The following is a 19,040-nucleotide window of genomic DNA, read 5'->3' on the forward strand; positions in this document are numbered from 1 at the left end:
TATTTTTTAAATAATTTTCCACGAATTTATTAAATATTTACGTTAAAATTCAATTTTACAGTCGAGTAGATTTTTTAAATTAATTTAATAATATTAAAGAATTGTTTTTAAAGTTATCAGAATTATTTCCTAAAATTTTATATAAGTTTATATTTAAATTAAAGTTTTATTTTTAAAAATTGATAATTATTTTACAATTTTTAAATGTAATAAAAACATTGAAAAATATTTAAAGAGGAAACATATAACTCACATACACATACGTATATATATATATATATATATATATATACACATACACGTATATACAGGATGGAAATAGCAGATACTCTGATGAGTAGGATGATGGATGATTGTTCAGGAAAAAGTTTGTATCATCCATCAAACTGAAGTGAAGTTTGTTTTGAAATATATTACGTTATATGACAACATTTTGGATTTCATAAAACACTCATAAATTTGTTTCAATACATATATATATATATACTTTATTTATTTATTTATTATAAAAAAATTATTGTGTAATATAGTAAACGCTCTGAAAACATTTTACGATGCATTATATAAGAATGTAAAGAGATACTTTGTGCAATTTAGATCATCTAAAATGCATTTTCATGTTGTGCCATCTGTGGAGGGAAAGGGAGAGAGAGAAGCGAGGTGTAATAAATATATATCTACTGCTTCTTTACTGTTACAATGCATTATGCACAGTTTCTTATAAACAAATTCCTTAGATACTGATTCTTTAAACATAAACATTTTCTGCTCTACTTCACTGAATTGGATTAAGAAATATATAATTCAAACTGATGCATTTTAATTAGTATTTTATTTTTTAATTTTTTTTTTAAATTTTGGTAAGTAAAATTATAATTAAAATTTTTATTTTTATTTAAAATCGTATAAACTACACGAGGAATTTTTTTTTAACTTTAAATTTAATTAGGCATTTAATAATTATTATTTTTAATTTCCGCTTCTTAGTTTTACGTTTTTTTTTAAATTAAATTCGAAATGTAAAATTTAATTTTACATAACAATGAAATTATTACGATTCATGTATAAGAATTGTTTTCGTTTCTTTATTGTCTAAGAATGAATTATTATTGCAGTGAAACCTGTTTAGAACGGATGTCAAGATACCAACCAGAATATTATGTTTTGGCAGGTTTTCATTTTATAGAGGGTATTATTTAATTAATGATCTCCTTTATCAAATTGGAGAGAAACGGTAATGTTATACCTGTCACAGATACTTTCTAGATAATGAAAGTACAATCCTAAAAAAAAAACAATAAAATGAGAGACTAACTTGTCACTCAGAAGTTAACCACGATCCAAGCCTCAAAGTCAGCAACAATTATTTACGATTTAAAATTTAGTTCGCTTTACCCAGGTTATTTTGGTTCCCAAAAACTCATTTCCGCGTTAGACAGGTTTCTGGTTTATAACAGTATATTATACAGAAAATTGTCCGTTCATAGATTTTCCATTTAAGCATGTTTTTATCTTGTAGCAGGGCAGTCTTAGACAGATTTTACTGCAATAATAAATACATTTTTCTGCGAGTTTAGCTGTTTTTACTACTTTACTACTTAATTGATTGTAATTCGACAAATATACAGAATTAAGGTGTAAAAATTAGAAAAATATATTTAAAAAGAACAACAAGGCATGTTTCTTATGTTTTTATTTATTTTCAACAGCATATCTTTAACAGTGAATATCACCACGATGTTAATATCTCCAGTACATAAATCCTTCAGTTCTGATGCTAATCTAATGCTTATGCTAATACCCTTTACTAAATTTGCATCATTCTCCTTTCGCTTTGATATTAACTTATTGTCTCCGTTTTTTTTTCTTTAAATCCGATTAATTATCACCGAATTTTTTTTTTTTTTTTAATATTCTACTTACTCTTCATGCACATTTCCTCATTTTATGGCTATATACAAAGCTACATATAAGTAGAAACTTTCTCCATCAGTAATATTTTTTTTTCTTGTAAATTTTTTTTTCATAAAGAATTATTTACTTTTCAAAGGCCACAATGAGAGCACTTACCATGAGTCCAAATTCTTCAAAATATATATGTATATATGTATATATATTATTATTATTATTATTACTATAATATTATAATAAATTAAAAATAAAATATAAATCACTCAACAAAAATAATAATAATAATAAGTAAAAATTAATATAAACGTATTTCTTTTGTTTATAACAAGAAGTACTTTTTCTCATTTAATCTTCTGAAAAATCACAAAACTTCATTTTTTTTTCTTTTGATAGTTCTTGTGTTTACACTTATGCAGAACTGACGGAATTCTGGCTGGATCTAATTCTTCATTTACTCACATCTGATATATATATATATATTTTTTATGTGTTGTATATATAATATATATATATATATATATATATTAACATCTATAGAGTTTTGTGAATGTTTTTCCTTTGTAGGCTTTTACGGTACTCATGCAGAAATGACAAACCCACAGAGGCTTACATAGAAAAAAATCGTTTTAAGGAAATGTGTTTTAACATCGAAGCATCACTACACGATATAAATTCATAAAAATGACTGCAGTCAGCATCACATTCACGCACATACATGCATACACACATATACACACGCACGTACTAAAGGATGGAAATCTTCGAAGACGTGGTTTATAGTACAACAGGTTTTTTTTTTTTGGTTATTTTTTCTTAAATGTTTGTCGTAGTTCGGTCGAATTTCACTTTTATACTTTTTCTTAACGTAGACATTTGGATTCTTGTCCGGTTTTTACCCGCTTCCACAGCGACGTTGTCAAAAGAGGAAGCACCATAGAGAACAATCATAAGGACAACATATGCCAAGAACCATCTGGGCAGTGTTTGTCGTAATGTTTGACTCGAAGTTATATTGTTTTATTGTTGTTGTTGTTGTTGTTGTTGTTATTTTATTATTATTATATTATTATTTTTCCCCTCTTCTTCCATCAGTGTTGACGGAATTCCGATATTGTTTCACGTCACCTGTAGAATAAGGCTAGAAGCAAGAATGTTGCAGGTGACAACGTCACTCGAGCTGGTGATGTTGATTTGGAAGCATTGGCATCGTGTTGCATGGCTGCAGGTTGTTCACCTGTAAAGTAAACTAAACTTTAGTACCGAAATCTTAACAAGTATCTAATCAATTTTGACAATTAAATTTAATTAAAATACTCGACATTTTTTAATTGAGAATTAAACAACGATACATACAAAAATGAAGAATGAAGATTTTCGTGTAATATTCGTGTAAATATTTTAACGGAGATAAAATAAGTTTTTAGTTGTATATAATTATATAAATCATGTGATTTTTTGATTAAACTGATTTTTTTAAACAATGTAAATAACATAAAATGCCATTTCCCGCAGGATAATGAAATAATTATTCTGCTTAAGACATTATTCTTGTAAACTTGCGAGTATTTGTACAAACAAAATGCACGTTTTGTAAATGAGATGTATCGATACCTCATGGGAAATTTACTCCTAATTGCTTGACGGAAGTACTGCTGTTTTCTTACAATTACCATTGCTACCGCAACAAGAAAAATTACAATTTTGTAATTTTCTTACTGCTGTAGCAATGGTAACAGTCTAAATAATTTTGTTGCTACGGTAAAAATATATAGAATTTTATATTTTTATAAAAAATATATAAAACTAAAAATTATTATTAGCAATCGAATATTTAAAATTATCCATTGTGCATATAAATTTTTAATTGTTTTTTTTAATATATACATATTTTAAATCGATTTTATTATTTTGTAAAAATATTTTTAATATATTTCTTTAAAACTGTGAAAATTTTAAAGTAATAAATGATGTTAAAAATTGATTTTACTATATATATTATATATACACACAGGCAACACATACAGTCTCACATAGGCAAGACACACAGGCAACAAACAAACGCACACAGGCACAAAGACACAATAACATTATGGTTTTATACACTATAAATTTAATAAATTCGGCATTTAATATATATGTATTATATATTTGAAGCCAATAAATTAAAATATTAACAAATGAAATAAAATTTTCTTTAAAAAGATTGATATATATTTCATCGATGGTGACATTTTCGATAAAAGACTTATTAATTTCTTTGCCACTTTTGGTTTGAAGAAAAGTGAAGTCATTTTAACAAATGCCTTACTCATAATAAATGACTTCATTATTTACTAAATCCATTTCAGACTTATTAAACTTTGCGAAAAATTGATTAAAGTTATCCATTGAAGAATAGAAAGGAAAAAAAAGAGGAAGAAGAAGAGGAGGAGGAGGAGGAGCAGGAGGATGCATTGATAACTCTTCAAATAAATTGCAAATTTCTTTAAGTATTTATCAATATTTTTAATTATGAAAATTTGAAAATCTTATGTATTATACACATAAAAATAACAATAAAATCATATTTACATCAATATAAAAAGTGATTTAATATATTATAAGAGTATTAATACGCAGGGTGGCCAAAAGTCAGTTAATCACTTTCAATTCTGTCTTTTAATTGTATTTTTATTAATTTTATTGTAAATTCAGTTTACGATTCGTATTTGTGAATGTGTTGAAGGTACAAAAAGCACGGTTAATTTATTTTTTGGGCCACCCTGTACAGTTATTTCATATAAAACAGTTTCATTTAAAAAAATAATGATAGTAATCAAATGTAGATATAAAGCATTAAAAATTGATTAGAAATTAAACATTTAAAAATAAGTAAAGTTTCATAATTATATAGAATATATAATTCTATTTACTGATAGTTTATAATAGACTCTCGATATAGTAAACTCTCAAAAGAACTGATCTAAATCATTCATTATATGGAGGTTCACTACATACATAAAATATATCAAGGATCAAATGTGCTTACTGTATCGAAAATTCACTATATTGGGTGGTTGCTTTATTAACACAGAAGTTTTTGTTTTGTATTAATACAACTGCATTCAAACCTCAATGTAGAGTCACCATTTGTTCCCTTCTAAAATTATACTTACGTGTGTGACGCTAAATCGAAGAATCTTAATGAGAATTATATAGAATAATGAGGCCTACACACACGTTTAAATTTGATACTGATTTGGTAATAACACTGTTTCATAATGCGATATTGATCCATTTAGTGTTGATGATTTACGAGGGTTGCACATTTATCATATTGAGATTCGACTGTATAATACAGTCCACACTCCTTATAACGATCCACATCGATACTGGACTAGAATAATTCGAAAGTCACCACTATACTACACCATTTTAAGAATTCAAGCAATTCTGCAGTATTTTTACGGTAAGAACAGTAAATATTTTGTCGTTTATTTATTATTTTTCTGTTTTAATTTAGGGATTTATCTCATATACTAACATGCACTTCGATATAACGGATATTCGCCACTAATAGATGGCACTTCACCCATAAATAGAACGTTATATCGAGGATTGACTGTATATATATACAGTCGAGCCCCAATATAACGGCATACAAGAAATTAATACGATACTTCATCCTTTTTTCTGATGCTAAAAGTAGAATTTAATCGTTTTACATTTATTAATGGCTCTTATGCAAAATTTACTGTAAAAATTATACGTTATACACGTTAATTTTTTTATTTTTATTACTTTTTTCTTTTACAAAAATATATTTAAAAATCTGCGATAAAAATAAAAGTCGTTTAGGAATTAGAATTAATGTAAAATGCTGTTCATCCGTAAAAAATGAATGATGCAAAAATAGACATTTATCAAGATAAAGAAGAATTATGATTTTCTGTAATGACTAAACGAGAAAAAAATATATTATCAAGAAAAAAATAGATAATTTCAATATTAAAAAAATTAAAAAATTTACTGTAGAAATTTTATATATTAAAAATAAATACATTAATTAACATTACAGTTTTAAGGGGGTGTGTTTCTAGCCTTCACTTTTGTGGTGACATTGGTGAAAGTTCGATTTAAAAAAAAATATATTACAGCATTTAAAATGAATAAAAAATACATGTTAAATCTCTAAATAATTAGAATATTCTAAGATTAAGATGTAAAATTAATTATTATAAAAATTTTAACGTAAAAAACTCAATAATTGTCGTTCAAAATCTAGAGTACAATGACCCATAAAATGTCATTAAACCTTTGATTTTTTTAAAAAAAATTATTATTATTAAACAGAACCGAATTACATTATAATTTTAATTATCATAAAATAAAATAAAATAATAATAAAAGTAAAATAAAACAAGGAATCGATAATATTAATATTCTTTTCTTAGTGATTTAGATAATAGAAAATTCATATTTTTGGTATTGATTCACTTACAGAATAACCGAAATCGAATGAATGATTTGAATTTCATCAACTTACCATTAAGTATATATACTGAGATACTTATAGAATCAGCATTTGAAGGACCGCAGGTGTAATTTCCGGAGTAGTCTGCTTGTGCATCCTTTATATATAATTTACTGACAACTGTATCGTTTCCAGCTTTTTGTAATGATATTTCTCCTCTCGAAGAATCGTAATTGATCATTCTTTCGTTATGAAACCAAAAAACGAAAACTGGAGGTACTGGACTTTGAGTTATGACACAAGTCAAGTTAATAGAACTTCCTGTTTTGATATAAAGTGGATGAGGTCCTAGTATCGATGCTTTTGCCTCTGAAATATGAGGAAGAATATTAATGTTCCTGATAAATTATGTATCGGTGTATCATTTTTTAACGTTTAATTTAACTTATTTTTGATTTTTAATTTTTTAAATGCTTTATTGCGTGTCAGACTGGTCTATTTTTAGCTAAATGGTATAAGGAGAAAGGGTATAAAAAATGTGACGTGTGGAAAAGAACTGTGAATGAAGATGGAAGGAAAGAAAACCGCTACAATACTTTGTAAGAAATAAAAAAAAAAGTACATAGAAAAGAACGAGCAATCGTCACAATGCCAGGCTGCAATTTCTAGTCATATTTTTAATTTATTTAATTTAAAATATATGCTCTCTATCTCAAATTAATACTGTCTTGCTCCCGCCCCTGTACATCATACTTTTCCTGATAACAACAGAGTCATGCCGGTCATCTATATAAGTCTGTATGGGGGAATTTTTGAATTGAAATTACGTGATTTCCGGTATAGACCGGAAGTTAGTATATAGTTAATCGGGGCCCTTTAGTCCTAAGGTTTCCATATCTGTTCTTGAGATTAAGGAAGGACAGACAGTGGGAATTTACAAGTCTACAATTTTTTTTTTTCAAATTGAAGCCCAGCAATTATATTTAAGAAGATGAATTTGGGAAAAATGAGCTTTCAGAAATGAGCTGTAAACACATGTAAAAACATATTAAACTTACCTACAACGTTGAGATTGACAAAAAAGCTAATTTTTGGATCCGAACCAACTTGGCATTCGTATAAACCAGCATCATTTAATTGAGGATATCTTATTTGTAAAGACCAATCATTCGTTCTTTCCATATGAATAGCTTGAAACCTAGCATCTGTCGTATAAGTCTCTAATCCAACAGTTAGAACATGAAAATCCTTTCTTCTTATCCACGATACCTGAAATATAATAAAAGTTAATAAGAGTGAGTACGGAGAAAGGAATAATAATAATAATAATATTCGTTTAACGATGATATAAAAGATAAATCTAAAATTATGTAGGTGATAACTGGTAAAAGTTACGCTTACACGAGTTAAGTGTAACTAACATAAGGTAGGCGACAAGCAATGGTGACGAAGTACCTAAAGACACATAACTACATAGGCACTTGACGTTATCACAGCGGGACAACGATGTTTAAAGAGGCCATTTCATAAACACAGGCAAGAAGACTTGCTTAGAAGAATGAAATGACACCGAAACAACGACAACAATTTGCTAGATTTATGAACCAATCGTTATAAGTAATGTTTCCGGAATGGTGTCGTCTATCACTCTGTAACTTGCCACAAGAACTAGTGTAAGTTCTTGCATGGTTTTTATAACACGTAAGACGGAAGAAGGAAGGAAAAAAAATGTAATCAAAGGATGAAGTAAGTCTTTGATGTGATGTATGTTATGTTAAAATCGCTTTAAAAATTTTGTTATGGTCGATATTGACCATCTGCTAGGGTTATGGAGAAATTTTTATGTTAGTCGGGTGATTTTTATCAATCATCTAAGCTTTATGGTGTTGTTTTTTCCCCTTTTTCCTTTCATTTACCGTGTTGTAAACTTTGTACTTTTGATAATCATCACTTACTTCACCTAAATAAACAAGAATTTTATACATTTTTAGTTTTTATATCATAACAAACAAAGTTTAAATTTGATTTTTTTAAAAAAACGACACAAATAAATCAATTATTTATTAAATATTTAACTTATAAACAAGCGTTTAAACTAGGTGAAAAAAATGTCTTGTAAATCGGACAGACAAACAGACAATCACACAGAAGAATGCTCACGTAATTTACATAAATGAAGAAAGGAAAAAAAGAAAAAAAAAACAAGTAATTTACAATAAACGTTACACAGAAAATCGTTTATTTACAAAGTTTGAACTCATTAATTTAAATTAGTACAGCTACACGTGACTGAAATTGATTAATAAACTTGTTTAATTTATAATAATCAAAATAACTATAACAAAATTAGTTAAGTTGTTGCTAAATAAACAGATTTAACGAGTACAATAGCAGATTTATCTGTGCATTTCTATATACAATATTTACTTTTGAACAGCTACCTGACCCTAGAAGATAGTAGTGACAATCGATAACACTAAAACTCTATCGCATGCTGCCATCTATTGTTAAAAGAAAGAACTATTTAATTAGCATTATCATCTAATTTAATCCCCCCCCAAAATACAATAAAATTATAATTTTTTTAAATAAAATATTTAATTAAAATTTTTAAATCTAATTTCATACCTTCGCTTAAATTTATGTAAATACAATTATTACTACTTTTAATATAAAATTTAACAAACACTCTCAGAAAAAAAAAAACTGTCATTTATTCAATAAACACATTGCAAATTAATTATATAAATTTAAATAAAATTATTATTATTATTATTATTGTTTTTTTAAAGGAAATGAAAATTTTGACTGGCAGATTTTCAATAATTATGTAAATCTTTCAGTAATGTAATAAATTTTCCACTTGAATAAACTTTTCCACTTAATGGAAAGATACAAATTTCAACAAATATGCAAATAATCATAATTTGAAACCTTATATATATATATATATATATATATATTTCATTATAACAAATTTAATAAAGTTATAATATATTTTGTAATATTTGCTACAGTAAATACTTCTCACGGATGCTGGAGTGCTGCTCTGATATTAAACCATGTACTAATTCGTGTTTGTGTAGCAATTTAATGCATACAATTCGAATTTAATGTATGAAAACATGATAAATTATCGATTTTTACCTCTTAATTTTCGATTAATATACAAATTTAACTGGTATTTTGCTTCATTTTTAAGAAATTTAAGTCACTTTCTACGTCTCTTGCTTCGTTTACAGCTGTTTAATATATACTAAAATAAAAAAAATTCTCTTTTTTAAACCTGTAATTTGTATTTTAGATGTAAATTTAATTGATATTTTGCTTCATTTCAACGAAATTTAATCGAGTTTCTAGGCATTTAGCTTCTTAAATTTCTAGCCAAACATTAATCTAATAATTATCTGTAACTCAGATCTACAATAATTACCGAAAATAATTTATTTACTACAAATTCGAGAAGTAATAATTTAACAATTTGTAAAGTCTAGCGAAAAGAATCTAACGATTTAGACGTTAATTATTGCTTTTTAATTAATTGAAAAAAAAATATTTTCTAAAAGTTATTAAAAATACATTTAGTAAGAACTAGGAGCGACGTAAAAATTAATAAATAATAATTTTTAAAAAAAAATATATATATATATATATATATATATTACATGAAAAATTCCAGAGACAAAAATCAACTGACGTCTTCATCACTTTCGAATTTGCAAAATGTAACAATAAATAAAAATCAAATATCCATTTGGCATTTGTTTCTACGCGAAATGAAAATTTTTCCAAGGAGTAAAATAAAGAAAAATAAATAAATAAATAAAAGTAAAAAAAAATTATCACATACTCTTCTTATGTTGAATGAATTTTTCATTTTGAATATTCCCACAGGAGTGTGTTCTTTCATCCGTTTCTAACATCCTTTTCTTGAAGAAGGATGCAGATCCTTCATCAAGCATAAAGATTGGATTGAGTCAAAGAACTTTGTCCGCTCTTTGATAACGTATTTAAGCTGACGAGGTGAATGACCTTTGCAACTATTCACTCTTGCTGACGATAGTTGAAGATGGCATTTCAACTGTTCACTTATATCCTTCAATCGTCCCTCTCTTAAACTTAACTACATCGTTCGTCTCTTTACATTTAACTATTTTTCATTGATTTGTAATAATGTTCTAAAGTCTACAAAATTGATAAATATCCTCTTCAAAAATTTAATCATCAAATTTACTTATAATAGGGGGGAAGAATACAATTAATCTTCAATTACGAATGAAATTCATTATGTTTTAACTAGTTATTATTTTATTTTCGCGTGTAAAAATAATTAAATTTTTAAGCGTAATATTTAAAAAAATTTATTTTATAATTGCTTAATAATTAATAATTTTCTTTAAGATTTAAAAATTGAATTAAATCTAATTATCATAAAAATGATAATTAGATTTAATTGAGTTTTGTGATACTAGATGACGCCACCGTTAGTGATATGTACCGAGAAAATTCAATCAATAGTTCAGCAAATGCGACATTTTGCAGATACAACAGATGGTGTGAGACCAATAATAGAATTCCCTTTTATAAATTAATTATTGGAAGTTGAATTATTTTATTTTAAAGCGTTTGCATGTTTTCGTATATAACGGTAAATTATTTTTTTGTTTCGCTGTTTTAATTACGTGTAATGCATATGCCCCTGTTAGAAGATAAACTTGAAATAACATAAATAAAAGATAAAAATATAATAAGAAAAATTATGTTTTGATTCCTTGTGAAGTAAACGTGATTTATCGTGGCTTTTAAACACTAGAAATTACATAATGTTGTCGATTTTAAGCACGTGATAAATGACAGACCAGATAACTTTCCAACATAACAAACACGCGACGAGTATTGTCTAATTTTCAACACTATAAACACGTATAAAAGATTTTTTTCTTAAATAAAAGCGGGTAGATAAATATTTTATAATAGAAGCACGTGGTATATTAATTTAGAACAATGTATATATTGATTTTTTTAACTCTTAAAATCGCGAAAAATATGTAAAAATTAGCTTAAAATAAGAAAAATTTCACGAGAAACACAAGATTAAACACTTAAATACGTGCTTAGAATCACATAATTGTTTAAATATCATGTATTGAGGAATTATTGCAATTACTACACCTTAAAATGTATTACTAGAAGAATAAAATTGAAATAATAAAAGAGAATATATTAATTTAAAACACTTATACGTTGATTTTAATACTTAAAATCACAGAAATGTGTAAAAATTGACGTAAAATAAGACAAAAAAATATTGTACTGTACATAGATACAATAGAAACAGAACATTAAACACTTGAAATATGAGTTTAACACAGCTCAAGATACTAAAACCCTATAGAGACAGATTATAATAGTTTAAACACAGAACTTAAGGATTTTATTGCTAAAAAAAAACCGGAATTATCTCAACCATTACACCTTAAAACTATTATTAATAGTTTCTGAAACAATAAAATCGAATGATATATTAATAAAAGGTAAAAAAACAACTTTTTCACCTTTAAAATTCGTGTTACTGACTCGATATTTCTTATTAAAACGAAATAATTTAAGGTTATAAAAAAAAGGCAAATTTCACAGAAAAACAATTATTTAAGGATTAAAACAGGATATTAACTAAAAATTTATTAAAATATTCTGAAAATAATCATTTAAAAAAAGAATTTCTATTATCAATTGAAACAATAATAATTCCTAATTGAAATATGGAGGCAATAAAAGAAATAATAGAAATTTAGGAAATAAAATGAAATTAATTTAAGGATAAATCAAGAAAAATTTACGATTATTTCCGCGTTAAGAGAATAATTACAATTATTTTTCTAGACGAAATCGACAAGAAATTCACTAAAATGGTTCTAAAACAAATAAAATAAAGTAATTTAAAATACAGGAAATAATACTTAAAGCAATTAGTAATAAATTTTAAAGTTAATTTTAATAAAAATGTAAAAAGTTTTATAACAAAAAAAATAGTAAAACTTGTTGAACATAATTCACATTTTTTTCTGTAAAAAATTTATAATCTTCACAAAGAATAAAGGGGAAAAAATTAATATGCACAACTTGTTACTTCACTAATATGACTATTAAAATTTCAATTTAAAAATTAAAAAAGGAAAAAAAAGGAAAGAGCAACTTTAACAATAAATTGAGTTATAATAATACATAAAAAAGTAACAGCTTTATTGTTTATATAGATTGAAAAACTTTCAGAATTGTTATAAAAGCGTGACGATGTAGGAGACTCAATTAAGACACTTCAATGTTGATATTGGCTCCATTGGCAGTATATTGCTGCGTGAAGACGTGAGATGGCATCCTTATGTCTAATCTGACAGCAGAGTAAAACATACGCTGCTTATTCGACAAACCGTTCTATAATTCAGGTCACGTAGTGAACTGACATCACATATATCAGAAAGGATCACTGAGTTGATATACCTAACTAACTGTTTATTAATTTATTAATTTTGAATATTTTGCATTTATATTCATTAATTATAATAATTTAATTTCCTTTCCAATTTTTATTCGTTAATTCACTTTCGCTTTTTTTTTTATTTTTCTAAATTTTATTATGAATTATCTATTTCATCCATTTTCCTTCCTCCTTCATCGTCGTTATCACTGTGGGATTCCCTTGATTAGAAAATTCAAAAATTAAGTAGAAAATTGAAAAATTAAGTTGAAATGCAAAAAGTAAGTAGAAAATTCAAAATAAAACAAGTGGTTGGATGATTTTTATTAAGAATTTATTCATTTCATCCATTTTTCCTCTTCATCTCCCTTATCATTGAGAGATGCTTTGATTAGAAAATACAAAAATTAAATAGAATATCCATAAATAAAAGTAGAAAATTCGAAAACAAAGCAACTGGTTTAAAGATTTTCATATTTTTTTTAAGTAAAAAATTTTATTTAAAAAAATAATAATAAATATAGTTTATGTTTTGAAGACCTGTAGACGTAAATTGTTTCCAACAGTTAAAATAAAAATTTACTGTGTTAAATTTATGTTATTTTAAACTTATAACACTAAAAAAAATTTCGAAATTTTTGAAAAAAAATAAAAGAATTTTTTTTATATAAAATCAAATAAAATTTCTAAAATTTTTTTCCTCTGTAAAGATACCTATCGACGTTTCTGTTACTGGAAACAAAAAAGTGATACAGAAAACTTCAATTTGGAACAGAAAGGAAACCATAACCTTCCGATACAGGAAAATAATTTTTTTCTTTTTTATTTCCTATATTTTATTGCATGAAATTTTAAAACTTTTTTTAAAAAGTCTTTTTTAAGGTATAAAGAATAGAAAAAAAATATGGTTGGGTGAATGATAGATATATCGTATGATTATAAATTAATATAGTGTCTTGTTATCTAACAGTTAGTTCGTTGGAAAAATTGATTTTTTTCTGATGCCATCTGTACCAAGACATTTCCTTTAATGATATTTCTGTGTTATTGACAGCTATCCAGTGATAACATTATTGGTAGAAAAAGCATCTAGGTCGCCAAAAAATTATATCATCAATGTAGGAAATGAATCATTTCCGAAGAATCTAACTAGAAATTAAAACTAAATAGGAGAATTTTCTCCTAAAATTTAAACTTTGTTATATAAATTAACGTGGTTAAATCATATAATAACTTATAAATATTAATATTATGTCCGTTGATATATTTTATCCATTAAATTATTCACTTTTTCTCTTTATCTTCGTTATCACTGTGGGATGCTCTGATTCGAAAATACAAAAATCAAGTAGAAAATCTATATTTTCCTAGCACGAAACCCTAAACTGTAACGTGTAATAGGTTCTTCTTTCACAACTAAAATAATAAATTTAAAAGCGTAGGCCCTAATCTTTCTAGCATAAGGCCCTAAACTGTAACTCGTTTAGTCTATGTGTAAATCTGTCCTTGCTTAGATTTGACATTCTAAAACATAAATTAACATTATTAACTCATATTTTATAGATTAATTATTGTTGTCAGAGGTAGAGCCTACCTATGTATGTAAGCTGAAGAGAGGAAGCGAATGAGGGGATGAGGAAGAGGATAATAAAATGGAGAAAAGATCCAAGTAGAGGGAATCAGAAGGTATGCAAATAAATACGAAATTTGTTTATAATGTTTATATAATAATTGTAATTACATAAAACAATAGCTTCAATATAAGGATGCATTGGAAGAGTATAGTAAGGTACTGTACGTATCGTAATTTTGTTTTCCTTTTCTATTCATATATATATATATTTCTCTGAACTATTCTCATCCATAAAGTTTATATTTTATATATTCAAAACTTCAAAAATTTAGATTTATTTCTACTGTCTAAAACAATGCAAATTTATAACTTGCATGTATATATTTTTTGTTTTCCTTTATTTTATATTCTGCATTATTTGTTCCGATGCAATAAATCAGTAAAAATAAATAAATAATTAACTTAACAGTTAATATTTATAATTATATATATATATATATATATTTATTTATTTATTTTAAAAAAAAATAAAATAATGACGTTATTGAGTAATAAAGTATGGGAGATTACAGTAAGTAGATAGAGTAATTACAAATATTCTAAAAATAAAAATAATGAATAGTTATTTGTCATATATTATTTCGTTGTGTTCAAATCCCAAGATTATAATCATTAATTTAAAGATTACAATTTTTTAGCATTAGTAAGGCTATATCTCACGACTCGATATCTACTTCAAACTACACGCGAGAATATTTGTAAAAATCTGTTCACGCAAAACATTCATTTTCTTAAGTATTTTTTTTTATAATTGTGATGAAATTTGAAAAAAAAATGTAGACCTACAAATTCCCACTATCTGTGGTTAAATGTCATTAAACTCCAGAACGGTGGCAGATAGATAAAAGTCGAGACCAAATATGGAAACCTTAGGGGCAGGAGGCTACGATTAACTATATACGAACTTCCAGTATAAATCAGAAGTCACGTGATTTCAATTCAAATATCTCCCCAGAACACTGTTATATAGATGACCGGCATGACTCTTCTGTTATCAGGAAAAGTATGATGTACAGGGGCAAGAGATTAATTTGAGATCGAGAGCATATATTTTAAATCAAATAAATAATTTGTGACAAATAAATTATTGGGACACCTTCACAATAAATAATTGCTCGTTTTTTTATTTTTTTAAATTAGTTTTTTTTTGTTAGAATAGTTCGAAGAGGAGAATTCGAACTCGTCGTTTCGGATGACGATTCTTTGAGAAGAAGATTGTTGTTGAACTGTTGACAAGAACTCCCATGGGGCAAAATTCCCTCCCTTATGGCTCAGTAAGCCGTCAGTACAATCGCTTCACTTCATCCTTATCCCATCCTTGGGGTGTTAGGAAGAAGCTGAAGCATTCAGTCCATCTACAGACTAGTCTAATGGATGTCAGTTCTCATTTTATATCCTTTCTAAAAAGTTATGTACGGTAGCAAACCCGTATCTTTGATTGGTTTCCTTCCTTACTACCCTTTTAAAATATGTAGGATGTCATATAAATGATCATCTGGATGAAATTAGCTTTACCTTTCTTTTTTCTCCCCCTCGATATAACGTTATTATCGGTTTTGTTTCGGTAATAGCGTAAAATAATTTATCGCTTCTCTAATGTAAGCAGAGGTGTTTCGAACGAAATGATAAATCTGATGTGTGCCCTCTTGGAAAATTGCATTCGCTCTACGTTCTACTGTTGAAAATCTTTAATCTTTGAGGCAAATATGCAATGCTCCGCTATAAAATTAGATATATGTGTTTGTTTTCTACAGGGCTGACGTGATATGTTACGTCCAATATCACTGATTTAGAAAATATGTCATAGTGCAATACGATCGTAAATTTTTACCCTTAAATTACGTTTTTTAAAACCCGTTTTCAACGTTGTATATTATAAATTATGTAATATTTACAGTATAGTGTATAATTATCTAACCTTAAAAAATTTTATACGATTTTTTTTATAACTTGTACAAGCAAACTTTTATCGGCGCGACGTACAACTCCTTTGAGAATATAGGCTGCTATAGAATGACCATTGTCATTTTTTCCCTATTTTTTTCTATTTTTTTAAGAAGAAAAAATATAGCAATTTTTCTTTACTCTCCCTCAAGTGTATTTCTTGTTTGCTCACAAAGATTTAAAGAAATTAATCATAGAAAATGGTAAAAAAATTAAATAAGTTAAATGTTTATTTTGAAAGTAGAAGTATGACTCTTCTAACAAAGTGTGTATAATCAATTATTTTTGTTATATAAACGTAGCGATATATATATTTATTTTAAAAATTTAATATTTCTTTTAAAATTAATGTTTAGTAATAAAATAAAAAATAACTCATTTTATACGTTTTTTTTCGTATTAATTTTAAATTTTTGTTTATGAAATAATAGTAAAAAATTCGGTTAAGTGTTTTAACGTACAAATTTACAATTTTATACATAAAAAAACGTAAAATTATTTTATAAATAGGGCCTGCAATAGGTGAAATGGAGCTCGGAACGTCGTAAATATAGGGACTCATTTTTCTTCGAAAACCATAAAACATATGATAAATAAAACAAATTTAACTTGTTTATTAAAAAGATTAATTTATATCTCTTTCGAATTATTATTATTTTTTACATAAATAGTAAATTTTAAGGCCCTTCTGTATGCTGTGCATGTACTGTACAGAGAAATGATCTCGCTGGCTTCCTAGATGTGGGGCGTTTTTATTTGGATACATTTTTTATAAGCGATAAAATATATTTTAAAACATTAAAAAATAGCTGTTCTAATTTAATGTTAACTGCTATGATAAATAACAGTAATGAATTCACTTATATAGGAAAAATATGTTTAAAAAACATAAAACTGTACACATAATTAATTTGAAAAAATTGTAGACATAAATTTCCGCTGTTGTGCACCTGTCGGTTTGTCCTTCCTTAATCTCGAGAATAGTGTCAGATAAATGAAAGTAGGGACCAGATTCGGAAATCTTAGGGGCAAGAGGTCCAGAGTAACCATATAAGAACTTCACGTCATTTCAATTCAAAAATTTTCCCCTGAAGGGAGTTAGGTAGATGACGCCCACGACTCTATTGCTAGCAGGAAAGTATGATATACAGGGGCAAGCCAGTACTTATTTGAGGTGGAGAGCATATATTTTAAATTAAATAAATTAAAAATATGATTAGAAATTGTAGCCTGACGTCACAATAAATAATTTCTCGTTATATATATTATATTGTTTTAATATATAATACATAAGCATTGGTAGAAAGCTCTCAATCACACTTCATTCTCATTAGTAAAGGTTATTATCTAATATTAATTAAATATTTATTTGACTATTATTACTAATACGGTATTTTCTAAGATTATATATTTATTTATTTATAGAAAAATTCAATTAAATTTTTAGGAATTATTTTGATAAAATTGGTAGTACAACTACGATTCATTTTTAAGTACAGTACATCCATAGACAATACATCACATTGCTCTGTGAAAACGAACAAAATTTAAGAAATCAATAAGCAAAATAAATTAAAATTGTGAAGAAAAAAGAATAAAAAAACCTTATTTTCAATTTTTTTTACAATTGCTACCATTACTTCTTTTATATATTTCAATTCAGGATAAAAATAAAACTTTTTTTTCCTCTAGGTTTCTTATTATCAAAGTACTCTAGAAAAGGGATGCTAGTCTGGAAGAGGAGTTCTTTATCTAGTCACTAATCGTTGGAGGAAGAATATGGCCTTAAATTTCTTTCTATTATAGGAGAATAAGATAAAAATTCGTTTCACTCTACCAATACCGATATTGATCAAGTCGTACCGCTTCTGGATTCAATCGAGAACAACGAAGTAAGCAAATATCTAGAAGATTTGAAAGTGCTCCTTTTCTATACTTTTTGAATATTGTGATTTATTCCAAGAGGAAAATGTGCATTTAGAGTTATAATATCAACCTATAAAATACTTATTATTATCGTAAATTTTTCGATTCCTCTACTCTTTAGTGTGATAAAAATCATTGATTTCTGAAGTAGCTTGTTCACCTCTTATTTCAATAAAATATGCAGAAGAAGGAAGAATAAGGAAATCGCCATATACTGTTTATGTATGAATACATATACACTAAAATCTAACAAAATTAAATAGAAAATAAATTTATATTAAGAAGTATTAGAATTGGAAGGAAAAATAATCAAAGGTTTATTACTCGAGAGATTGACTTTAGATAAGTTTTTAATTAAAATATATTATAGGGGATACAAAACCTTATTAACAAGCTTTAATAAACTCTTTATAAATGTTAAGTTAACTAATTGTAAACAATCGGAGAAAAGCTTTTAGAAATCTTTTAAATTCTTAATTACTATTTTCATTCTCTAAATAAATCATTAACTAGAGTATTACAATTGTGTCATTTAAAGTAATTTTAAAAGTTTTAAGATATTTAAAAGTTCGAATTTCTCAAATTAGTTTCGAATTTAAACGTTTTTCTACTCCTTATATATATATATTTACTTTCCTACTTTCCCCCTTTTCCTAAATCTTGATCGAGTTGTAAGACGAGAATCTCAGAATTAC

At 26.2% G+C, this 19,040-nt stretch overlaps 1 protein-coding gene across 1 annotated transcript in view; it reads right to left on the minus strand.

The window, feature by feature from the left end:
- Positions 1 to 1,678: 1,678 nt before the first annotated feature.
- The window catches only part of LOC136989350 (peroxidasin homolog), a 128,664-nt gene continuing 111,302 nt past the window's right edge, over positions 1,679 to 19,040 (minus strand). The window contains exons 3-5 of the mRNA XM_067287471.1: positions 7,423 to 7,633; positions 6,437 to 6,733; positions 1,679 to 3,145 (exon numbers count right to left, since the gene is read on the minus strand). Of these exons, the coding sequence (XP_067143572.1) occupies positions 3,033 to 3,145; positions 6,437 to 6,733; positions 7,423 to 7,633 (621 nt within the window). The 3' untranslated portion in view covers positions 1,679 to 3,032. The remainder of the gene's footprint in view (positions 3,146 to 6,436; positions 6,734 to 7,422; positions 7,634 to 19,040) is intronic.

Source organism: Centruroides vittatus, unplaced genomic scaffold (genome assembly GCF_030686945.1).
Source record: "Centruroides vittatus isolate TY-2023 unplaced genomic scaffold, ASM3068694v2 scaffold_490, whole genome shotgun sequence".
Classification (NCBI taxonomy): Eukaryota; Metazoa; Arthropoda; class Arachnida; order Scorpiones; family Buthidae; genus Centruroides; species Centruroides vittatus.